The following is a 26498-nucleotide window of genomic DNA, read 5'->3' on the forward strand; positions in this document are numbered from 1 at the left end:
TCTGACGTACTTATCCACCAACGCTTGGGGCCAGGGGTGCCACTAGGCCCAGACGCCCACTGCTCAGCATACTTCTTCTTCAGACCACCGAGATCGATCTGAAGGTCAGGCATGTCGGAAGCAATGCCCTTCATGAGAAACTTGAAGCCCGCGTCAGAGAAGTCTTTGGCAAATCCATCGAAGTCAGGATGTTGCCTAAACGATTCCTCCAATAGGGCTCCATTGCTGAAACGCTCCTTCACCGTCTCCAGCTCGGCAGTCGCACGCTTCAGCTCCTCCTCCTTCGCTTCAAGCGCCTGGAAAATGCCGTCCTTCTCCTTGAGGAGTTGGAACTTCTCCTTCTCCAAGCCCCTGGTGATAGCATGGGCAGCTCGGAGCTGGGCCTTGCGTCTGTCCTCTTCCTTCTTCAGCAGCTCGGCCTTGGTCTCCACCTCGGCCTTCAAAGTTTCCACCTCAGAGTGAGCCTTCAGTAGCTCATCCTTCATGGTGGAGGAAGCAGGCAAGACCCCACGAGCTCCAACCTCCAAGGGGGAGGTTGTCTTCTTCTTCTTCCTCCTTCGCTTCAGAGGGACTTCCTCCCTCACCTCCTCGCCCGAAGGCAAGGCGTCCACCGCCTCGGTCTGATCCCTGGGGCGCTTCTCCCTCGAGGGACCCCCAGAAGACTCCAGCTCGATCACTGGGTTGGATCTTCCGAGGCTGGCCCTACCACAGCGGGAGTGGCAGGTTTCGAACTCTGGGCGGCCTCAAGAGCATGGGCTCGGCCCTTGGACTTGCGCTTCACGTTGCTTGCAAATCCGCAAACCATGGCTGCAAAATAAAAACAGGGGTCAGCACAAGGTTAGAGGAAAAAGGAGGGAAGCAAGCTCGGCATACCAAGTTCGGAGTTCGGCCTTGAGGATTCAATGGGACGAACTGCGGGGTTGTAGTCTAGCAGCCCGGACTCAAGCAGCAGCTTGTCGGTCACCAAGGTTCCGACCTTCCTACCCCTCGGAAAACGCTCCTTGTAGTATTTCAGCGTGTCGAAGGAGGCTTGCGTAAGCTCGGGGACTGGTCGGATTGAAACTGCACAAAGACAAAATTTTAGTCAGACCTGAATAACAAGAAAGAAAGTTATCACCAAAAGTAAGAACTACTCCGTACCTAGGTTCCCAAACCTAGTGGGAACGTCAAAGAAGGAACGACCTGACTCGTCCTTTGCAAGCCATTCCCCAGAAGCGTAGAACCACTTCCTCACCTATCCCTTGATGGAGGTCGGCCCCTTAACTATACCGCCTGCGCCTTTCCTTGCGCACATATAGAACCGACCAGGCTTCTTAGGTATTCTTTTCGCTTCAAAGCACGCGAGGAGCTGGTCTACGTCCAACAGCTCGGCCTCTTCACTATCCCGAGCTCGTAGCCAAAAAAGGATGGCCAAAGCGAAAATGACACCCCACCCATTGGGGGCCACTTGAGCCGGAGCCAGCCCTGTTCGGAAAAGAAACTCGTGGACGAAAGGGTGAAGGGGAAGTCTGAGGCCGTACTCAAACATTTTGAAGTAGAGAGTGACCCATCCCTCTGGAGGATTGTCAGCTCTCTCCCCCTCCTCCGGAATCCTAAGAAGGATGTTCTCAGGGATAGCGAACCCCCTACGAAGGGATCCGAGGTAGTGCTCAGGTAGCCTAGAAGGGTATTCCAAACCCTGACCCGAGGTGGAGGCATCACTATCCTCCCCGTCATCGGAGAACCTAAAGTTTTCTATCTCCTCGAGCTCGGACTCTAACCTACGAGCCAAATCCTCATCGGATCCTAAGTTGCTGCTAAAAGAGGACGACATGGCAACTACGTTCGAAAGAGAAAGTGAGGGAAGAGACCGACCTACCAAGGGTTCGAGCTACCTCCAGATCGAACTCCAAGAATTCAGGGAACGTAAGGTATGACCTGAGGGATTGGGGGTATTTATAGCTGGTCGGAAAAATTTTCCCACCGTACACGTGTCATCAACGAGCGGCTAGGATCCTCCCTAAGATCCGAAACGTCGGAATATTTGAATATTCCGACGATAAATCTACCGCAACGACTATATTTTCCCACGAATAGGAAGTCGCCACGCGTCCAAAGCAAGTCGAATGAACTTCTCTGCCAGGTCGAGATCGGACCAGACAGAGAGGGGGCCAATGTTTGGGGAAGAGAATACCCTGGACACGTGGAAGACCCCTATTGGTGCTCCAAGATGACTCATGAGTCATGCCCAGCTCCGACCGCCGAGATCACCGCCACTAGCGTTGACAGATGCTAAGTATGAGGGCCGAGGTGAACCTGGCCGAGGTCTGACCTACCGGGAAGCTCGGTAGGGGCCGATGTGAGCTACTGTCAGCGGCGTGATTATCGGGTGTAACCGTCGATCCCGAGATTACCGGGTCTAACCGACGGTCCCGAGATTACCGGGTGTAACCGTCGCGAGATTAGCGAGACTACCACCCATAAGTAGAGGACCTCACTCCACGATCAGGTACGATGGTTTCTGACCTCGAAATAAACTGGGAATCCGACCTATACTGACTTGATCGTCGGAGTGCTCACCCTTTTTGTGCAGGTCCGCCTAAGTATTCAGATCGGTCCGGAGGCCGAGTTCGAGCTGCAATCTGAAATACACTGTTGTGCATATCCTTGCATAAACACGTTATGAACTAAACCCCTACCTTCGGGGGGGGGGGGTAGGGGGGACGTTCTCAAGCTTACTGTATGAGAACTCTTCAAAACATAGTTATTGGGGCGAGAAACTCACATAGATCTTAACCTTGCGAATTTTGTTATAAGTTCTAATTTTGTGCACTTTGTTGCAGCATCAACTATGGTACAGCATTGGAATCAGAAAAGAGCATAAAGCAGCAGGTTGATAGTTACATCGACAAAGCTTTAATCTGGGAGTTACCACAGTAAATGAAGAAATCACCTGGAAGTGAGAGATGAGGCGACAGATGTTGTTTGATGCCCTAAAAACAAATGGGGGTATAAAAGCCAACATCAAAGGAAATCTCCACACACTTTTTACATCAATCAACCCTCACTTCAAGAAAACCTCCCAACTTTCAGTTCGAAGAAGACAGGAGGAAGAGTGGAGATCCGAAGCAGTTGCTGAAGCAGAAGAGAGAGAGAAGTACGCAATGAGCTGAACTTTCAGCTCCTTCTTTTCACTCTTGCGTCTATTTCCCATTGTAGTTCTTCTTGTTGTCTTTTTGCTTTCCCTATGACTATGTATAGCTAAGCCACTTGAAAGGGGGAAATGTTATGAACTCTTCTCTTGGGCTGTATACTGTGCTTTTAGTGTTAATGATGAATGAGTATTGAGTTGAAGTTGTGTTTAAAGTTATTTTCAGCATGCTTGATCACCATCGTTGTAATATCTCCTTGTTAGCTCTTGGAAAACTATAATAGGGAGTGTTAAACTTCAATTTATGCTAGAATCTACTCGCGCTAGAGAGTGAGTACTTAGGAATATGGCTCATCTAGCATAGCTATAAATTGCTTCTAAATGCTGTTAAGTTTGTCTAAAAACCCTAATAGCAGGAAATTTGGGATGCCTGGAAAGGCTCCATGTCTGTTTGGTTAGTATTCACATTGTTAATGCTATAGCATTGTTTCAGCAGCCCAGAAAAAGTCACATTCAAATTTCCCCCTTACCCCGTTAAAGAAAAATTAGTTAACCATTTCCATTGTTTACTGTTTTTGTTAAAAATCTACTTAAATTTAATTTAGGTGCAAGGTTATAATATTCACTGTGCATTGCAGCTGTTATTTTCTATATTACCCGTGTTGTATTTACTACCCAACATTTTGCGTTTATGTTTTAGCTTTCTTGAGCTTTTATTAAAGTGTTTAGTGAGCATTCCTTGTGGAATCGAACTTTTTATTACTTGCTACAAGGACGTGTACACTTGCACATAAGGGACACGATATCGTTCAACAAGTTTTTGGCGCCGTTGCCGAGGAATTGTTTACAATGTACACTTTATATTTTTGCTTGAGAAAGTTTGTGCTAGAAGAATTTCTTTTAATTACTATTGGGTGGATTTTGAAGGTGAGTGCATTATTTGCAAGGGCTAGAATATCTGCTTGACAACGAGATTGAACGTACATTTCATGGGAGAAGAAGAGAGCAACGTAGACAGCAAGTGGAAGCTAACCCAATGGATCAATTACCAAGGCTCCCCAACCCTGTAGTTGAAGGAATTAACGAGGGAGAAGTAGTTGTACTAGCAGCTGCTCCCCCTCTTAACGTCATTCTGTTGGTAGATGACGGAGAAAGGGTTATCAGAGCCTATGCTGCACCTGCAATTCATGGTTTTCATCCAGTTATAGCAGGTCCAGCGATAGAAGCTGAGAGGTTTGAATTAAAATCGATTATGTTCCAGATGCTTCAAACAGTGGGGCAATTTTTTGGAAATCCATCTGAGGACCCTCATCTGCACTTGAGGTATTTTCTGGAAGTAAGTGACTCATTCAATATGCAAGAAGTCTCTAAGGAAGCATTGCGTTTGAAATTGTTTCCATATTTGCTGAGCGACAAGACAAGAGACTGGTTGAACTCTATGCCAGCTGAGTCCATTACATCTTGGAATGATCTTGCTGAGAAGTTTTTTAATGAAATATTTTCCCCCAAGCAAGAATGCCAAGTATCAAGGAGACATTAATTATTTCCAGCAGAGGCATGGTGAATCTGTGAGCAAATCGTGAGAAAGGTTTAAGGAACTTTTAAGGAGATGTCCCCACCACGGTTTTCCAACGTGTATCCAAATAGAGACCTTCTACAATGGGCTGAATGAAGCACCACGACTAATAGTTGATGCATCTGCTAATGGAGCATGTTATCTAAGTCGTATGTAGAGGCAGTTGACATATTGGAGAGGATTTATGCTAATAACTACCACTAGTCAGATTCTAAAGCAGTAAATGAGAGGAACAATCATGAGGCTAATGATAATGAGGCAATGGCTGCACTGAATGATCAAATCGCCAACCTAACCAACATGGTAAAGAACATGAACACCGCCACAACATCATCGAATAGCCCTGGAGTAAGTAAAGTGATGGCCATCTCTTGCTCTTACTGTGAGGGTGAGCACCATTATGACTCTTGCTCAAGAAATCCAGCCTCTGTCTTCTATCTAGGAAACCCAAACAGAAACAATCCTTACTCAAACACCTATAACCCAAGATGGAGACAACACCCCAATTTTAGTTGGGGAGGAAACTAAGGGAACCGGTGAACCAGAACACTTCCCAATATCAGCAAAAAGTTGCCCAGCAACCAGGACTACTGATGCCGAACCAGCAACAAGGAACAAGGCCAGCAGCCAATTCTTCCAATTCCATGGAAACTATGATGAGAGAATACATGACCAGAAATGATGCACTGATTCAAAGCCAAGCTGCTGTGTTTAGAAACTTGGAAGTTCAACTGGGACAAATGGCAAACAAGTTAAAGAACAGACCCAGGGTACTTTACCGAGTCACACTAAAAATCCAAAAAGGGAAGGGAAGGAACAGTGTTAGGCCTTGACCCTACAGTGTGGGAAAGCACTACCACCACCATATCCTGTGCAGGTGCAAACAGACAAAATGGAACATCATGCAGAACCGCAGTTAGAAAATATAGAAGAGGATACTGCAGAGAATATGCCAATAGATGAAGATAAAGTTAACCGTACTGTAGCATCGCAGAAGCATGAACTACATTAAGGACCAACAGTGCACTAGGAGATAGAAAGGCAACCTGAACCTGAGATAAACAGAGAAAAAGAGCTGCAGAAGCAGAACCAGCGAAAGAGGTATCTATAGAGACTCAAGTGCATAAAAAGGTAAAAGTGCCTGTGGAATACAGATCACCACCTCTATACCCTCAGAGGCTCCAGAAGAAAACTCAAGATTTACAATTTGATCGTTTTTTAGAGGTGCTGAAACAACTTCATATCAATATACCTCTAGTAGAAGCACTTGAACAGATGCCTAATTATGTTAAATTCCTCAAGGATATTCTGGCCAAGAAGAGAAGGCTAAGGGAATTTGAAATAGTGGCTTTAACAAAGGAATGCAATGCCATCTTAACAGGTAAGCCTTCTAAAAAAGTGGGAGATCTAGGGAGTTTCGCTATCCCTGTGTCAATAGAAGGCAAAAATGTGGGAAATGCTCTATGTGATTTGGCTGCAAGCATAAACTTGATGCCCTTATCATTGTCTAAGAAGTTAATAATTGGGAAGGCGCGACCCACCACGATAACCCTACAGTTGGCTGATAGGTCAATCACACATCCAGAGGGTAAGATAGAAGATGTTTTAGTGCAGGTGGACAAATTTATCTTCCCAGGTGACTTTATCATATTGGACTACGAAGCTGACAAAGAAATTCCAATCATCTTAGGAAGGCCTTTCCTTTGCACTGGCAGAGCTTTAATAGATGTGTAAAATGAGGAATTAACGATGAGAGTAAATGACCAACAGGTGACATTTTCTGTTTTTAATGCTATTAAGTTCCCAGCCGATGTGGAAGAATGTTCTCTGTTAAGGATAGTAGATTATTTACTTACGCAGGAGATGCAAACTGAGGAGCTACTAGACCAGCTGGAAGAGGAGCTACGCATAATCTTTGAAGCAAAGAAGAAGGAAGCAAAGTTGATCAAAACTAGTGAAAGAGGAACACAAGAGGAGATAGTGTTCAATAGGGCATTTGAATGACTAGAATTAAAAGATAGAGAGCAAACACCGCTACAACCTTATGTGGAAAAAGCTCCTAAGTTGGAATTGAAAATTCTACCAACTCACCTGAAGTATGCTTATTTGGGAGAAGCTGAGACACTGCCAATCATTATTGTAGTTGACTTGGCTGAAGAAAAAGAATCTCGACTTCTAGCAATGTTGAAGAATCATAAGAGGGACATTGGTTGGTCAATAGCAGACATCAAAGGGATTAACCCAAGCTACTGTATGCAAAAATCAATTTAGAAGAGAGTTGTAAAAACTCAATTGAACACTACAGAAGACTTAATCCTACCATGAAGGAAGTAGTCAAGAAAGAAATCATCAAGTGGCTTGATGCTGGGATAATTTACCCTATAGTAGACAGTGATTGGGTGAACCTAGTCCAATGTGTGCCCAAAAAAGGAGGAATTATAGTGGTGCCAAAACGACAACAACGAGTTGATTCCTACAAGAACAGTAACATGTTGGTGAATTTGTATGGATTACAAGAAATTGAATAACGCAACCAAGAAGAACCATTTCCCACTACCATTCATTGATCAAATGTTAGATCGCTTGGCTGAGCAAGAGTATTATTGTTTCTTGGATGGGTATAGTGGTTACAACCAAATTACCATAGCCCCTCAAGACCAGCAAAAGACCATTTTCACCTGCCCATATGGTACATTTGCATTTAGAAGAATGTCCTTTTGATTGTGCAATGCTCCAGCAACGTTACAGAGGTGTATGATGGCAATTTTCTCAGACTTAATAGAAACTGTGGTTGAGGTCTTCATGGATGATTTTTCAGTCTTTGGAAAGGACTTCAATGAATGTCTAAGCAATTTGGAGCAGGTGTTGAAGAGATAAGAGGAGACTAATTTGGTTCTCAACTGGGAGAAATGTCACTTTACGGTGAAGGAAAGGATAGTGTTGGGCCACAAAGTATCCAAGAAGGGAATAGAAGTGGACAGAGCCAAGATTGAAGTAATAGAGAAGTTGCCACCACCTACATCAATCAAGGGAAATCGATGTTTTCTTAGGCATGCAGGGTTTTACAGAAGATTCATCAAGGATTTCTAAAAGATTTCTAAACCCTTATGCACTCTGTTGGAAAATGAAAGAATTTTTTACTTTTCTTCTGATTGTTTGCAGGCTTTCACAACCTTAAAGGAAGGTTTTATCCAGACTCCCATAATGACTGATCGGATTGGAGTAAGCCATTTGAAGTCATGTGCGACGCCAGTGACTACGCAGTGGGTGTTATGCTGGGACAGAGGAAGGGCAAGCTTATTCATCTTATCTACTATGCTAGCAAGACGTTAGTGGAGGCTCAGCTCAATTACACCACCACCGAGAAGGAGCTTCTAGCAATGGTGTTTGCTTTTGATAAATTCATAGCCTATCTGATTGGAACAAAGGTGATTGTGTACAGAGACCATGCAGCCATCAAGTATTTGCTAGCAAAGAAGGATGCCAAGCCAAGGCTGATAAGATGGGTGCTACTGCTGTAAGAGTTTGACCTAGAAATCAGAGATAAGAAAGGGTCAAAGAATCAGGTAGCTGATCATTTATCCAAAGTGGAATTTGAAGGACTCGTGGAAGGACATGATATCATACAAGACACATTCCCTGATGAACAATTGCTAGCTGTGATAGAGAAGAAAAGGGATCTCGAACCATGGTTTGCAGATATGGCCAACTATATAGCTAGTGACATCTTACCATCAGAAATGAAGAAGCAACAGTTAAAGAGGTTCCTCAATGACAGTAGATTTTATTACTGGGATGAACCTTATTTGTATAAGTTGTGCAAGGATCAAATTATGCGTAGATGTGTGGACAACACTGAAGCATTGACAGTGTTGGAGCATTGCCATTCTGCTCCTTATGGTGGCCATCTTAGGATACAAAAAACAGCTTCAAAGATCTTTCAAAGCGGGTATTACTAGCTGCCAATCTTCCAAGATGCATACTCATATGCAAAAAGCTGCGATAAATGTCAAAGAGTGGGGAACATTTCCAATAGGTCTGAGATGCCCTTGAACTTTATCTTGGAAGTAGAACTTTTTGATGTCTGGGGGATAGACTTCTGTTGGGTGTGTTGCCCTAAACTCGTAGTTTGTATTTTGTAAAAACACATGTCTATTTAATAAAGTTTTATTCAATAAATTTGTTGTTGAATCATAGCTTTGCATTGTCCAAAATCCATTAAACTAAACATCCAAGGTTATTTATGATGTAATCGGGACATATATATACTGGGTATATAGTTGATATACGGGATATATATTTGATATACCCTTGATATATGAATGGATAATGTCCCGTGAATAACCTAAAGGGTCTATAGTATATGGATAAGGTTGAATACCTTATCCTAACAACACTATGGATACGGCCCACTCTGTAAAGGTTACAGACAACTCGATCCAGGTCGTTCGTGTGGAGACATGCGAGTGGGGGTTGTTAGGTGTGTTGCCCTAAACTCGTAGTTTGTATTTTGTAAAAACAAATGTCTATTTAATAAAGTTTTATTTAATAAATTTGTTGTTGAATCATAGCTTTGCATTGTCCAAAATCCAATAAACTAAACATCCAAGGTTATTTTTGATGTAATCGGGACAATATATATACTGGGTATATAGTTGATATACGGGGTATATATTTGATATACCCCTGATATATGAATGGATAATGTCCCGTGAATAACCTAAAGGGTCTATAGTATATGGATAAGGCTGGGTACCTTATCCTGGCAACACTATGGATACGGCCCGCTCTGTAAAGGTTACAGACGACTCGATCCAGGTCGTTCGTGTGGAGACATGCGAGTGGGGGTATCCTAAACAATGAGTTTGTATAAGACCGGACCGCGAAATAAACAATCTTTAAATGTAACACCGTTAACTAATAGATTGCCATTTCTTAGGATGACCAGACAACTCATTCTCAATCCTGAGTGAGTTATGGACTCCTGCCCGTGAGGGCTCGTTCTTTGATTTGTATGGGTGAGAGTGGCCCGGTCACCGACTCAACATTTCTATCATTTTGGGGACGAGACCGAGTGGGGAGCTGGGAACATAACTTCATAAGATGGAATTCGCTCCTCCCCGACTTTAGGGGAGTGGATGAGTGTTCCCTTAAATGCTGACTCTGGGACTTGAACAAGGGGCCCCACCCTGTCATTGGCCGAGAAGGACTTCCGGTTATTGGTTGGACCATAACCGGGTTTTTCATTAGAGGAGCAGTGGTGCTTAAGGAGTAATATGTAACTCAGGGATAAAATGGTAATTTGACCCAACTTGAGTTACGAACACTCGTGAAGGATTGACTCGTCATTAATGGTCGTATATCCATGGACACGAAAACATTCTGCAGTGAGAAGAGTGCAACTGCGGGTCTTTAGTGGAATGACCCGTAGTTAACAAATCTAGATTAACTCGGTCAATGAGTTTGACCGATTAATCTTGCATCATTGGAGCTTCGGAACTGTAGGTTCATTAGGTCCCCTTGCTAGCTCATAACGGGTAATTATTTATGTATATATATATTTATTAATTATTAATTGGATTAATAATTAATTATATTAATTAATTTGATTAATTAATTATATATATATTAATTATTATATATATTTTAATTATTATTATATATTATATATATATATTAATATTATTATTAATATTAACTCCCCTGCAAAATTGCAGGGGAGTGGGAGGTGTTGTGACGTGGGGAGTTACCCGACGTCACCTTTCTTCTTCTTCTCTAACTGTTGGAGAAGGTGAAACAAAGGTTTTACAGAACAGAAAAGAATAGGATCTCCCAACGATTTCTCACAAAATTCTCTCAATTTCTCCCTCTCTTCGATCAAGGTGCTACCACAAGTACGATCCCGAGACCCAAGAGGATAGCGAGGAAGATCCGGTGGTGGTGTTCGAGGGGAATTCACTGAAGAAACGTTCTTCAAAGGTATGGAATTTCCCCTGTATTTTCTTCTTTAAAACTCGATTTTGTATCCCGAAAATCAGCAACGAAAATCTGTTTCCGCTCCGGGATTCACATCCCTTCAGGGGTATCCTATACAATGAGTTTGTATAAGACCGGACCACGAAATAGGTAATCTTTAGATGTAACACCGTTAACTAATAGGTTGCTATTTCTTAAGATGACCAGGCAACTCATTCTCAATATTGAGTGAGTTATGGACTCCTGCCCGTGAGGGCTCGTCTTCTGATCTGTATGGGTGAGAGTGGCCCGAGTCGACGACTCAAAATTCCTACCATTTTGGGGACGAGACCGAGTGAGGAGCTGGGAAAATAACTTCACAAGATGGAATTCACTCCTCCCCGACTTTAGGGGAGTAGATGAGCGTTCCCTTAAAAATGCTGACTCCGGGACTTGAACAAGGGGCCCCACCCTCTCATTGGCCGAGAGGGACTTCCGGTTATTGGTTGGACCATAACCGGGTTTTTCATTAGAGGAGTAGTGGTGCTTAAGGAGTAAGATGTAACTCAGGGGTAAAATGGTAATTTGACCCAACTTGAGTTACGAACACTCGTGAAGGATTGACTCGTCATTAATGGTCGTATATCCATGGACACGAAAACATTCTGTAGTGAGAAGTGTGTAACTGCGGGTCTTTAGTGGAATGACCCGTAGTTAACTAATCTAAATTAACTCGGTCAATGAGTTTGACCGATTAATCTTGCATCGTTGGAGCTTCGGAATTGTAGGTTCATTAGGTCCCCTTGCTAGCTCATAACGGGTAAAACGAGGATCAAGTTTTTGGAAGAATTTGAATTGTTCAAATTACTTAAGGGATTATACGTATATTGATACATTATAATATATAGTTAATTGTAAATTAAAACTATATATTATGAGAGAAATTATTTGAATGAGATTCAAATAGAATTAATATGAATAAGATTCATATTAAAACTATAGGTTAAAAATAATGTGCATAAGATGTACATTAAAACTATAGGTTATACGAGAGAAATGTTTTAAAATATCATTCTAATTTTATAATAAATAATTAAGTGTTAATTATTTATGTATATATATATTTATTAATTATTAATTGGATTAATAATTAATTATATTAATTAATTTGATTAATTAATTATATATATATATATTAATTATTATATATATATTTTTAATTATTATTATATATTACATATATTAATATTAATATTAATATTAATATTAATATTATTATTAATATTAACTCCCCTGCAAAATTGCAGGGGAGTGAGAGGTTTTGTGACGTGGAAAGTTACCCCACGTCATCCCTCTTCTTCTTCTTCAACGGTGTTGGAGAAGAGAAGAAGAGGTTACAGAACAAAACACAGAAAAGAAAACTCCCACCTCTTCTCTCAAAATTCTCTCAATCTCTCCCTCTCTTCTATCAAGGTGCTACCACAAGCACGATCCCGAGACCCAAGAGGATAGCGAGGAAGATCCGGTGGTGGTGTTTGAGGGGAACTTACTGAAGAAACGTTCTTCAAAGGTGTGTTTTCTCCCCTGTATTTTTCTTCCTTAAAATTCGATTTTGTATCCCGAAAATCAGCAATGAAAATCTGTTTCCGCTCCGGGATTCACATCCCTTCAACTTCATGGGACCTTGCCCACCATTAAACGGTAACGACCTCTATATCCTTCTAGAAGTGGACTACGTATCTAAGTAAGCTCTAACATGTATAAATTGTGATTCAAAAACTGTCTTAATGTTTCTCCACAAAAATATCTTCACCAAATTTGAAACCCCTAAAGCTCTTGTCAGAGATGAAGGCACCCATTTTGTTAATAGGGTCATGGCGGGCCTGTTTGTAAGATATAACATTAAGCACAAGGTATCCACAGCATATCATCCTCGGACAAATGGACAAGTAGAAGTGTCAAACAAAGAAATCAAAGGCATACTAGAGAAAATGGTGAATACCAGCAGAAGAGATTGGTCTTTTAAACTAGATGACGCACTGTGGGCCTATAGGACAGCTTACAAGACCCCAATAGGAACCTCTCCATATAAGCTAGTCTTTGGAAAAGCTTGTCACTTACCATTAGAATTAGAACAACGAGCATTCTGAGCAGTCAAGTAGCTAAACATGAATCTATTAGCAACAAGAGAAATGAGAAAATTCCAACTTCTGGAATGAATTCAGAAGAGAGGCCTATGAAAATACAAAGATATACAAGGAAAAGACCAAAGTGTGGCACGACAGGAAGATAAAACAACGAGTATTCAAATTAGGACAAGGAGTTTTACTATTTAACTTAAGGCTCAAGCTGTTTCCAGGAAAACTGAAATCAAGGTGGTCAAGCCCTTTTACGGTGGTGCATGTATATCCCCATGGGGCTATAACCATTAGAGAGGACAATACTGAAAAGGAGTTCACTGTGAATGGGCAAAGATTGAAGCATTACTGGAGAGGAGAGTTGGTGAGACAGGTGGAGTCTCATCAACTCAAGTCAACCTGAAGAAAGAGAAAAAGGGAATAAAAGGGGAAGAATTCTTAACTAGCTATTCTCTTATTTCCCCTTATTTAGTAGCGAGTTGAATTTGAACTTTATTTGTTTTTATGAATTCTGTTAAGTGTAGTTTGAAGTTTTTTTTTTTGTTTATTTTGAGCAGGGAAACCAAATTGTGAGGCAGTAGTGTAAGAAAAAGAGAAGTTCAGGAATTGAAGTGATCAGTAGTGATGAGGGCAACTCTGGTAGTGCTAGAGCATGGTTTGCAACTGTCGAAGTACCGAAGTTTAATTATGAAGAGAGAATAGCCGTTAGAAGAGAGAGAAAATCAGTTTAGCCTTTCGGGAGACAAGCTGTCAGAGAATAACAGAGAGCCAGAAAGTGTCGAAATTGCCCCAGCCACATCCTTCTTTATATCTGATTTATTTATTAATTCCTTTTTAGAAAGACAAAAGGGGGAGACTTTTTGAAATAAAAAAAAAAACTGATAAGGACGAACGTGGTTAAATGGGAAAGTTGAAAAGAAGCAAGCCAATTATGAAAGGATATCGTGTCAGGCTTATTCAAGAGAGAGACGTTAAGTATAATTTTTTTATCCCTATCTCGAAACCCTAAAGACCATATCTCTGCATCATCTTTCTAAGTCGCTCTTCTGCCCTAACCCCACTAAAGCTCTTGTTCCCCTCCAGCAGTGCCATTCCTACAACATCATTATGTCGCCATGCCTAGAGTAAAGACAAGACCAATGAAAGGTAAGAAGGTAGTACCTCCCCCAAGCCTTACCTCATCGCCATCACCTGAAAAATCACCAGAGAAAGCCCCTGAAAAGTCTCCACCTCCGCCAGAGCAGCACCCCGAAGAACAGTTGCAGCGTGAGGAAGTTCCTTCTCCCCAAAAGGAGAAAAAGTCGACGAAAAGAGGGCGAAAGCCTACCAAGGCGAAGCCTCTGCCAAAGCCCACTGAAGAGGGGAATAGAGTTTCGCCAGATGAAGAAATCGCAAAAGAAGAGAGACCAGTGGATAACGAAGAAGTCCAGCCTGAAGAAAGAAACGAAGATGAAGTTCCAGCCTTCTCCCCTGAAACAGTGCAGGTAGTGGAAGATTTTGTTTGGACTCTATCAGAAAATGAGAGAGACCTTATGGGTTTCAGAGAATGGGGTTTCAACAAGGGTGAATCTAGTGGAGCCAAGGTTGTAAAGGAAGAAGAAGACAAAGTCCAGAGTGACAAAGAAGAAGAGAAAGCAATCTCAGCTGCTACAAGAAAATCGCCGAGAAAAAGAAAGACATCGCCCAAGCAGACAGCTGGCAAGAAAAAGAAAGCAAAGGGCGAAGCAGCAAAGGAGAAGCATAAAGAAGATTCCCCAGCGAAAAGGAAAGGAAAAGAAAAGGTTGCTGCATGAGAGCCAGAGTAGGAAAGGTTCGTTGATGCTGCAGCATTCGAACGATTTAAGGAATTGAAGGAGAGAAACCTGCTGGGCGAGAGGGGCTTCCCATCTGAGTCGCCAATGCCAAAGTTTGTTGTCAGTGCTGTCAACAAACACAAGTGGCAGTCTTTCTGTGCCAAGCTCAAGCCTGCAGTCATCCAGATTGTACAAGAACTCTATTCCAACCTCAACCCTCATGATCCTTCTGGAGTAATGGTAAAGGGTAAGAATGTTTGTTGGAATGCCAAAGCCATCAATGAGGTATATAGTCTGCCTAATTACTCCCATGATACCTTTAATAAAATGTTGGTTGCTCCATCTGAGGAGCAGCTCAATAAAGGCCTAAATTGCATAGGAGTAGATGGAGCTCGATGACAGCTGCCAACAAGGGGAGCTTGAACCTTCCTTCCTGCATACCTAAAGCCGGAAGCAAACGTATGGCACCACCTTCTCAAGAGCAAACTCATGCCAACTACGCACGATGCATCCATCACCAAGGAAAGAGTTCTACTGCTGTTCTGCATAATGGAAGGCCTTAGCATAAACGTAGGCCAGATTATTGTGGAGAAAAGGAAGCACAAAAATTTGTTTTTCCCGAATCTGATCACGGAGCTGTGTATCCTCTCTGGACTAAAGGTAAAAGAAGCAAATCGAGTGTTTAAGGATAAGAGGGTAGTCAATGAAGCTTCCATTGATAGGTTGAAAGCAGTCGATCATAGTAAGAGGGAGGGAATATTACCCCCGAAACTAACAATCTAGCCTAGAACAAAAGAAAACAATAAAGACAAGCATGAAATAAAACTGAAGGCATGAAATGACAGATTAACTATGACAATAAAAACTGAATGTAAAAACTGAATGTAAAAGGAGAAGGTAAAGTCTCGATTTGTGAAGAGTGGTTGGTGCTAAATGGCTTCCGGAAAGAAGATTGATGAGTCCCCAGCAGGTCAGAAGGAGTAGCTGCTGCTCCCATTCCGTTCAGAGCTCTTCGACTGGCCAACATTTTCGGCAGTACTATTGGAGCTATGCTCCAACAATGATTCCAGTGTGTGATTCTATATGGATGGGCATAGAGCATTCGCGTGGGTGAGCTTGTCGATGGGAACTTTCAGCTCCGCATCTCTGGTAGTAAGCTGCAGCATTAAAGCGGCAACATGTCCTTCAATTCTCCAATCTCATTGGAGATGCGAGCTTGGTCAGCCAATCATTGATGGCTCCTATAGGCACAACACTTCTGGTCCTGGTTTCGTTAATCATTAGCCTCTCCATCAACGACTTATCCCACACTTTTTTCTCTGCTATGACCTTTTCATTTGGGACCACCGGGACGTTTGCCTGCACACACAACTTTGAGATCAAGTTAGGGAAAAAATGTTTGCCCAAACGTTTTGTGGCACACTGACTGGGCGTTTATGCTGAACGCACGCGCTAAGCGTGGTAACAATTATGTAGATGCAAGCGCACACCTGTCAGAGTAATATAAAATGGACGGAGTATCCAAGTATCGATCCTCAAGGACTTCTAAACAATTTCCAAACTCTAAAGTTTTAAAGAATAGTGAATGTTGGAATGAGTGATTCTTGTAAAATGGGAAGTGGTCACAAATAATGGTTTGGATTTGGGATTTGGACTTATAATAATAAAACCTAGCCCGAATTACTTCAAGTTAGCCATCAAAGAATCAAGGACATGCTAAGGACAATATGCATTTTACTTTAGAAACCAACGACTACGCTTCTCACTTGACTTATGTCTAAGCAAGTTCAAAGTCCTAAGACATTCCCTAATATGTCTATTATGAGAGATATCTTAGTTTTAGGATGGAAATAGTCGCAACCTCGGGTTAAGGTCCTATGTCTAGGCTACTTAAGCGGAACCCTTATGTCTAAGGCGCTCCTCTCCTCGGTTTAACCACTCAACAATGCAAATAAGCAACCTTTTCAGTATTGACTTGTTAAGACTTACAGTGGCCTTCTCTAAATCCTAACTTTTTGGGAAAACATGTTGAGCAATGAATGGAAAGTAAAAACACTACTTCTTAGCAACCCTTTTTAGACATAAAAGGCTAACTATCCATAACCGGGCTAGAGACGGGAATTTAGAAAGACATATTGAAGAAAATACAGCAAGTAAAATGGTTGAATGTGGAATGCATGTGTGAAAAACAAAAGTTAACTAACGGAGAGTTTTTATCGGGATTGAGAGCTTCGCCCTTCTCTTTCAAGCAAGGGAGAGTGTCACGTGCTCTTTCCTCCAAAAACACAACTCTCTTAACTAAAAATAAAGTAAAGGCAAAGAGAGAATAAGCAAAGTGCTAGATTTTTATATATTTGAATAAGTAGAAAATAACTAAGTACAAATGGAAACAAAACAAAGCTCAATAAAAGAATGTAAAGTACTCGGGATTTAAAAACCAAAAGCAACTAATGAAAGCAATTCAAAAGTACTTAGAAAGCAACAAAGAAACACTAAAAATGATCAAGAGAAGGAAGCAAGGCTTGATGATTTTGGTGGAGAAGTTGCTGGAATTTATAACTGTGCAGAATTGGTTAGGTAGGTCCTAAAACGATGGTGAATCACCCATTTCCAACTCTTTTGACTGACCAAATCGTGCTCAAACTGATAGTGGAACACTTCTTCTACACGTATGCATCGGTTGGAACCACCAAAACGCATTGGAAGACGCGTTTCATTAAGGGCAAAGTTGGAAGAAAACCTGTTTTTCTGCAGGCTTCCCAGGCGCCTGGCGCCTCCCATGATACTTTTTCGTCTTTTTGCTTCTTTTGATTAATTTGCACTCCCAAATGGTCCTAAAATGTCATAAATACAATATAAGCCATCCACAAACCATAGTATATGAATTTTGCATGAATTGGAACTCAAACGATCGAGAAAAATCCGAAACAAAGCTGAAACATAGTAAAAACAGCATCTAAAACCTTCTTTTTACGCATGTAAACAAGCGTAATCACACACTGTGCTATCTCGTTGAAAATAAGTTGCCCTAAATCCAGCGGTTTGCCCTCCATCAGACAAGCCAAAAGAAGCACCTTGTCTTTTGTGATGGATGAATCGTGCGTTGTGGGCAAGATGCGGCTCTTCAGGAAGTATAACAAGACATTGACCTTAGGGGTGATGAAGTTGGAGGGGAGGGAATTGGCTCCGTGAGGAACAACACTCCAAGATGCGCTAGGGTGCGCCATGACAAACAGGAGTGGTTTTGCTGCGTGGGTGACGGTTGCTCCAACATCTTGTTCCCCTTAGCGTTGGTAATGGATGAAAGGTGAACTGCTTCGTTGATGCGCTCTAGGATCCAAAGGACCTTCACTTCTCTCATTGTCGTGCGGCCCAGATTGCTTGGAATGACATTGACATAAAACTTCTTAACTAGACGTGGGATGATGAAACCTGGAGGTACACATAAATACTCCCAGTGGTTCCGTTGAATCACTTCTTGGATGAAGGCAAGCATGGGGTTTAATTCGAAACCCTTTTCAAAGAAGAAGTCCTTCTTCCTCAGCTTCTCGTATGCGTCCATCGCTGAATGGGACTGGAAGCGCCTTAAAGTGGCATCCTGAGAGGCGACTAGCTTAGGCTTTCGACGGCTAGGAGGAACTGAGTGCTCAGGTTCTGAACCGATAACCGGGAGCTTCCCTTTGGAGATAGTGGAGGGCTTTGGAGAAGTGGGTTTGGGCGCAGCAACGATAGATGACACATGCAAGAATTTCGTCGCAGCGGGTGAGTGGGTGGCTTTGGACTTCTTTGCCGACGGTAGCTCAGCAGCTGATGCAGCGACCCGCTTGGTGTTTCTCATCCGTGATGCAAGTCCAGTCAGAGAAGGCGATTTCTAGGAAGACTTGGAGGTTATAGGTGGTGGTGGGTCAGCTTCAACGACGGCGGGTGGATAAGGGGTAGTGGTGGGTGGCAGAACGACCTCCTCCTGCTCAACCTCCTTCTTAGAACCAAATGTCTAAGGCACGGAAGCCGGGTTTAGGGAGCGCAGCGATGGATTAGCTTCAACCTCCGGCGAATGCTCGGCGCCGTCGGCGAGGCTCTCAGATGAGGATTCTTAAAGGGTAAGGTCCATGCTAGGTTTTTTTATCGGCTTTGATTTGATCCTCGAAATTTTTTGAAGGGAGGCAAGTAGAGGTTGAGGACTAATTTCAGAGATGAAGCAGAGGGGAACTTCTAGGGCTTCGGAGTGAGAATGAAGGTGATAGTGGGATAAAGACGAGTGGTGTGAGGTAAAATAGCCATTAACCAGCACAATCTCCCACGATCTCCCATTTAACGTCCATCATTTAAAATGAAATTTCAAAATTGAAATTTCAAAAGTGTACCTCCCTCCAAAATTTCAAATTTAGCCTCCTTTCACACTTGATACCGTGCTTAAGTCCCTGAAGTGCAAGATGTCCTTTGTAATCCATTCTTTCATTAAATCTCGCTTGCACGCCGTCGTATTTTCACTTAAGTTCTCTGCACTTTAAAAGCTTCTTGAATAACCGCACCTACCATCATAATTAAGATATTTTTATTAATTTTAGATGCATTTAAAGAAAACCAATTGCAAAATAAAAGTAATAAAATAAATAAATAAATAAATAAAGCAGATTAAAATTGGAGCTCATAAAATTAAAAGAGATTTATACAATTCTCCTTTATTCGTGATTCATTGTTTTCTCTATTATTCCAGGGCAAGCTGGCATGTCCCAGCATCCTTATTCATTATCTCGCCCCAGTAGTGCTTCAGGCATTGCCCATTCACCATGAATTCCTTCTCTCAACTTAATTCCTTTACTTTGACTGGGCTATGGGGAGAAACTTTAACTATCTGGAATGACCCTGACCATTTGGATTTTAATTTCCCCGAAAATAACTTTAGCCGAGAGTTGTACAAAAGAACTTGCTGACCCTCTTCAAAATTTCTTGGGTGGATCCAAGCATTGTGCCATTTCTTCGTTTTCTCTTTATAAATTTTCGCGTTCTCATATGCATCCCTCCTAAATTCTTCGAGTTCAGGGAGTTGCAGCCTTCTCACTCCCCCTGCTGCTGTGTAATCGAAGTTCAATTTCTTCAACGCCCAGTGTGCTTTGTGCTCTAATTCCAGGGGCAGATGGCAAGCTTTTCCATAGACCAACTTGTAGGAGGATGTTCCAAGGGGTGTTTTAAAGGCTGTCCTATAGGCCCAAAGTGCTTCATCTAGCTTACATGACCAATCTTTCCGACTGACCCCCACTACTTTTTCTAGAATATTCTTTAGCTCCCTATTAAATATTTCAGCCTGACCATTTGATTGTGGGTGGTAGGTCGTGGCAATCTTGTGCTTCACATTATACTTTGCTAGAAGAGTGGCTACAACTTTATTCACGAAATGTATACCTTTATCACTGATAAGGGCTCTAAGAGTACCAAAACGAGTGAAGATGTTCTTCAAAAGGAACTTAATGATCACTTTTGCGTCACTTGTGGGGCATGAGATTGCTTCCACCCACTTGGATATGTAGTCCACAACTACCAAAATAAACAAGTATCCATTGGATGGTGGAAACGGCCCAATGAAATCAATGCCCCACACATCAAATAGTTCTATTTCCAAAATATAGGTCAACGACATTTCAGACTTCTTGGAAATATTTCCTACGCGCTGGCACTCATTACAACTTTTGACTAAGTTATGGGCATCCCTGAAAATTGATGGCCAAAAATATCCACTCTGTAGCACCTTAGTTGCTGCCTTTTGTCCACCAATGCGTCCTCCATAAGGGGCAGAGTGACAATCTTGCAATACATGGGATGCTTCGGCTTCAATGACACATCTTCTAATTATGTTGTCCTGTCCCACCCTATATAAGTAAGGATCATCCCAAAAGTAGAAGTTGCATTCTTGGAAAAACCTCTTCATTTGCCGTCTTGTCTTATCCTTCCTCTAAACTAGCACAACACCAATCGCGAAGTCACTTGCATCGCACATCAGTTCGAAAGGCAACTTCCAGTCAGGAGTTTGAATTATGGGTGCATGAGTTAAAGCATGTTTCAGCATCGAGAAAGCCTGCACACATTCAAGAGAAAAGTTAAACACCATATTAATTTCTAATAATGCACAAAGGGGTTTAGCAATTTTAGAAAAGTCCTTTACGAACCGTCTATAGAATCTGGCATGGCATAGGAAGCTTCTGACTCCCTTTGCTGTTGTGGGCTGTGGTAATTGTTCAATCACTTCTGCTTTTGCTTGATCAACTTCTAATCTGTTTCTTGATACTCTATGCCCTAGCACAATCCCCTCTTGTACCATGAAATGATAATTTCCCAATTTAATACCAAGTTGGTATCCTCACAACGTTTCAGTACTCTCTGTAGATTTCCTAAACAAGTGGTGAAATTTTCCCCAAATACTGAAAAGTTATCCATAAAGACTTCCACTATAGATTCATCCAGGTCAGAGAATATAGCCATCATGCATCTTTGGAAGGTGGTTGGGGCATTGCACAGTCTGAACGATATCCTCTTGAAAGCGAACGTTCCGTTAGGACAAGTGAATGTCGTTTTGTGTTGATCTTGCGGTGCAATGGTTATCTGATTATACCCACTATAACCGTCAAGGAAATAGTAGTAGTTTTGACCAGCCAATCTGTCCAACATTTGGTCAATAAAAGGCAGGGGGAAATGGTCTTTCCTCGTGGCCTTATTGAGCTTTCTCTGATCCATGCAAATCCTCCAACCAGTCACTATCCTTGTAGGAATGAGCTCGTTCTTTGCGTTCTCTACCACTGTCATTCCCCCTTTCTTTGGTACACATTGTACCAGGCTAACCCATTCACTATCTGAGATAGGGTATATAATTCCAGCATCTAACCACTTGAGTATCTCGTTCTTTACCACTTTCTTCATCGCTGGGTTTAACCTTCTCTGATGCTCAATAGAATTCTTGCAATTTTCCTCCAGGACAATCTTGTCCATGCAGTAGCTGAGGCTAATTCCTTTGATATCCGCTATGGTCCAGCCTATATCTCTTCGGTGCTCCTTTAGTACTGCCAGCAATTCCTCCTCTTTATTCTTAGGCAAATTGGCTGTGATAATAATTGGCAAGCTGTGGGCTGCTCCTAAGTACGCATACTTAAGATGTTGTGGTAAAGCCTTCAATTCCAGTTCTGGTGGCTCTTCTACAGACGGTTTCAATTGCTTCTGATTGACTTCTTATAGCTTTAAGTCTTCGTGTGTCCTTGACCATGAATTTGTGATTTCTTTTCCTCCATCTATAGAAAGCACTTCATAATGGAAATCTTCAGCTTTTTGCAACATGGCTTCCAGTTCCAAATTTTTGTTCTCAAGTAGAAATTTTGAACTTGCATTCTTTCTTTCAACTTCATCCAACACTCTGAGCACAAAACTCCTCAACTTCTGCGGGGTATTTCATATACTCGTACACCGAAAATTTTATCTCTTGATCTTGTACCCTCATAGTGACTTCCCCTTTATGCACATCCACTAGAGCTTTTCCTGTCGCCAGAAATGGTCTTCCCAGAATGATAGGTACTTCCTCATCTGCATCAAAATCAAACAATAAAGTCAGCAGGGAATATAAATTTACCCACTTGTACCAAAACATCCTCTATTTTTCCTTCTGGATTATCAACGGATCTATCAACGAGCTGTAGGGTGACCGTCGTTGGCTTAACTGCTCTCATCCCCAACTTTTGATAGACAAAGGCATTAAGTTGATGCTTGCTCCAAGATCGCAAAGTACTTGTCCAATCTTACGACCACCAATTGATACAAGGATTGTAAAGCTTCCCGGATCTTTCATTTTTTGTGGTATTTTGCTGGTCAGAATTGTGCTACACTCCTTCGTAGACCGTTTCAAATTCTCCAAACCGTCTCTTCTTAGTGAGGACATCCTTTAAAAATTTTACATATGTAGGCATCTGCTCCAAGGCTTCCACTAGAGGTATGTTTATGTGTATTTGTTTAAGCACCTCAAGAAACCTGTTGAATTGTCCCTCTTGATTCTTTTTCTGTAAACGCTTAGGATAGGGTACTGCTGGAACGTAGTCAGCTATTAGTGCTGGAGCCTTAGACTGTTCTGACTTTTTGGAGTCTTCAGCTCTCGTATTTTCTTGTCTCCATTATGAACTAACCCTCTTGAGGAGGGGTTGGAAACTCTCTGTATTACGTTGTTGCTATTTTTGAATGCCTTAGTGCTTAAATTTAATAGAAGTGTGCCTTTCATTATCTATATCTCTCTAAACTTGTGTGGCCAACGGGGCGCATACTTACTGGAGGCTCGGGAGAGCCACTGTGCGTGGATCTTCTTCTGTTAGCTATAGTTTTCTGCGTTCTTTTTGAAATAAAGCACATGGATAGGGTTCACTCTATAGCGTCTTTAGATTGGTTTATAGCCTGTTCTAATCACGACGGGAGTGGGGTTAAACATTTATTAGGTAACTCGGGAGAGAGCCGTGAGAGTTTGGGCATTTAGAGTTCTAAGAGTGTTTCGAAGTAGCAAGTAACGAAAAACAGTTTGTGGAATTCCTCTTCCCGAATCCTTTAATCATTCGACAAACCACTTTTTGTGTGGTATTTGTGGTGAAAGCTTTCAGGAGTAATTAGAACCGAGTCTGCTTTATTGTTATTCTTATGATTTTATGATTTCTTTTACTTGAACAAACTCGCATTATCACATGATACTTTACTATGTTCTTCGTGGTATTTCAAAATTATTAACCACTTGTTATAAGCTAAATTCTCTGAGGAGACGACCTTGTTTAGTGCTGCAAATCGACTAATTAGTGTATACTTGCACTATATTTTCTTCATTAGTAAGAGGGTGAACAGTTTCCCCTGCATTTTCGTATTTTGTTTTATTGTTTTGTTCCTAAAATATTCAAGAACAAGATCTGTTTCCGCTGTGGGATTAGTGTCCTATCAATAGCAATCTGTAAATCAACGGCGTTACATCTAAAGATTAACTATTTCGTGGTCCGGTCTTATACAAAATCATTGTATAGGATACCCTAACTCTCATGTCTCCACACGAACGACCTAGATCGAGTCGTCTATAACATTTACAAAGTGGGCCGTATCCATAGTGTTGCCAGGATAAGGTAACCAACCTTATCCATATACTATAGACCCTTTAGGTTATTCCCAGGACATTATCCACTTGTATATCGAGAGTATATCAAATATATACCCAGTACATATATTGTCTCGGTTACATGATAATAATCTTGGATGTTTAGTTTATTTGATTTAGACAATGCATTGCTATGAATTCAACAGCAAATTGATTGAATAAAACTATATTGAATCTAAATTTGTTTTTACATTAATTACAAACGACGAGTTTAGGGCAATACACCCAACAACTCTAAGTTTGGGGGAACCTTGTCCTCAGTTCTCCAACTCTATTCATTAAGCATTGAGGGCAATGCTTCACTTTAAGTTTGGGGGTGAGGGATTTTAATTCTTATTGCAACACTCTTTCTTGTATTTCCCTAATTGTATAGCTATGTTAAATTTTTGGCCCTATAATTCAGTTTTGAAAAAAAAAATATTGCAAAGAACTGCAGGGTCCGAAATGGCTAGTAGCCCATAGTTATCCTAGGAGGGCAGTAGTGAGCTAGCAGTTAGAAGTATGGAGCCAGTTCTAGAAAGGAAGCTGAGAGAATTTTTCGAGAGTACTAGACGAAGTTGAAATGATAGCTCTAAGTTCAGAATTCATGCTTGAGCACCAGAGTCAGGAGCTGGAGTATAATCTGCAGCAAGCTGAGGAATTTTATCACAAAGTTTTATTTATGGATGGCAGAAAGGAGATAGCCAGATCATGGTCAAAGGCACACGAGAACTAGGGATGGAAGAGGTTACTCGAAAGCAGCTTAAACCATCTGTTGAGGAACCACCAGAGCTAGAATTAAAAGCTCTTCCACAATACCTTAAGTATGCATACTTAGGTATGTCTCATACCCTGCCGATAATTATTGCTGCAAATCTACCTAAGAATAATGAAGAGGACTTGCTGGCAGTGCTAAAGGAACATAGAAGGGCCATAGAGTGGACAATAGCTGATATAAAAGGAATTAGCCCTAGCTATTGTATGCACAAAATTGTTATAGAAGATAATTGCAAGAATTCAGTAAAATCGCAGCGAAGGCTTAACCCAACAATGAAAGAAGTCGTTAAGAAAGAGATTATAAAGTGGCTGGATGTTGGAATTATATACCTGATCTCAGACAGTGAATGGGTAAGTCCAGTGCAATGCGTCCCAAAAAAAAGGGGGGATGACAGTGATTGAGAATGCCAAGAATGAGCTAATTCCCACCCGTATAATGACCGGGTGGAGAATATGCATGGACTATAGAAAACTCAATAAAGCCACAAGGAAGGACCATTTCCCACAGCCATTCATTGACCAAATGCTGGACAGACTAGCTGGACAAGAGTATTACTGCTTCCTAGATGGATACAGTGGGTATAATCAGATCACTATTGCTCCTCAATATCAACAAAAGACAACATTCACATACCCGTATGGGACTTTGCTTTCAGAAGGATGCCTTTTGGTCTATGCAATGCTCCAGCCACATTTCAGCGATGAATGATGGCTATATTCTTGGACCTGGTTGAATCCGTGGTAGAAGTATTTATGGACGATTTCTCAATTTTTGGAGCAAGTTTAACTAAATGCCTATCGAACCTTCGACAGGTGCTACAGCATTGTGAGGAGACTAACCTAGTCCTCAACTAGGAAAAGTACCATTTTATGGTGCAAGAGAGCTTAGTGTTGGGACATCGGGTTTCAAGAAAAGGGTTGGAAGTAGATCAAGCGAAGGTTGAAGTCATTGAGCAATTACCACAACCTACTACAGTCAGAGGAGTCAGTAGCTTCCTGGGACATGCAAGATTTTATCGACGATTTATAAAGGATTTTTCTAAACTTGCCAGACCTCTTTGTTCCTTATTAGAAGCTGATAGAGTATTTAACTTCTCTTCAGATTGTGTGCAGGCATTCTCTACATTGAAACATGCTCTAATGCATCCTCCCATAATTCAAGCTCCTAATTGGAAGCTTTCGTTTGAACTGATGTGTGACGCGAGTGACTTCGCAGTTGGAGCTGTGCTGGTGTAAAGGAAAGATAAAGTGCTTCACCCAATATATTATACCAGTGAGACATTAGTAGAAGCCCAGATAAACTATACCACCACAGAGAAGGAGTTGCTGGCTGTAGTTTTCGCGTTTGAAAAATTCAGATCCTATTTGATGGGCGCTAAAGTCATAGTGCATACCCACCACGCTGCTTTGAAGTATTTTCTCACAAAGAAAGATGCAAAGTCGAGGCTGATCTGAAGGATACTCCTATTGTAGGAATTTGATGTGGACATCAAAGATAAAAAGGGGTCTGAGAACGTGGTAGCAGATCATCTATCTCGGATCATAGGAGCAGAAAAGAGCTCGGATGCTATAGAGATCAGAGGTAATTTCCCTGATGAGCAGCTGACGGAAATCTCGCATAAGGAAGCAAGGGAAGAAGAACCCTGGTTTGCTAATGTTGCAAATTTTCTGGCTTACGGAATTAAGCCGGAGGGGTGGACAAGACAGCAGATGTAGCGTTTCTTTCACGAATGCAACTTCTACTTTTGGGATGATCCCTCCTTGTACAGGGTGGGACAAGACAATATAATTTGAAGATGCGTCAGCGAAGCTGAAGCATCCCAAATATTGAAAGATTGTCATTCAGCCTCGAAAGGCGGACACTTCGGTGGGCAACCAACAACAGCTAAAGTATTGCAAAGTGGCTTTTTTTGGCCTTCAGTCTTCAAGGATGCCGACAACTTTGTCAAAAGCTGTAACGAATGCCAAAGAGTAGGGAACATATCCAAGAAAT

The 26498-nt window shown here is 41.7% G+C and overlaps 2 protein-coding genes across 2 annotated transcripts; both read left to right on the plus strand.

The window, feature by feature from the left end:
• The first annotated feature begins 4166 nt into the window (after nucleotides 1-4166).
• LOC111024970 (uncharacterized) lies at nucleotides 4167-6440 on the plus strand. Its single transcript, XM_022302798.1, has 5 exons — nucleotides 4167-4652; nucleotides 4911-5054; nucleotides 5219-5476; nucleotides 5584-5676; nucleotides 5772-6440. The coding sequence occupies exons 1-5, from the start codon at nucleotides 4167-4169 to the stop codon at nucleotides 6438-6440; spliced, it is 1650 nt and encodes a 549-aa protein (XP_022158490.1).
• A 17999-nt stretch (nucleotides 6441-24439) lies between these two features.
• On the plus strand, nucleotides 24440-26221 carry LOC148210851 (uncharacterized). The gene is made up of 3 exons (XM_088125219.1): nucleotides 24440-24856; nucleotides 25619-25735; nucleotides 25979-26221. Exons 1-3 carry the CDS (start codon nucleotides 24440-24442, stop codon nucleotides 26219-26221), a joined length of 777 nt encoding a protein of 258 aa, XP_087981345.1.
• Nucleotides 26222-26498: the final 277 nt, after the last annotated feature.

The sequence above is a fragment of the Momordica charantia genome (genome assembly GCF_013281855.1).
Source record: "Momordica charantia cultivar OHB3-1 chromosome 6 unlocalized genomic scaffold, Mcharantia_2.0 BLBB01000006.1, whole genome shotgun sequence".
Taxonomy (NCBI): Eukaryota; Viridiplantae; Streptophyta; class Magnoliopsida; order Cucurbitales; family Cucurbitaceae; genus Momordica; species Momordica charantia.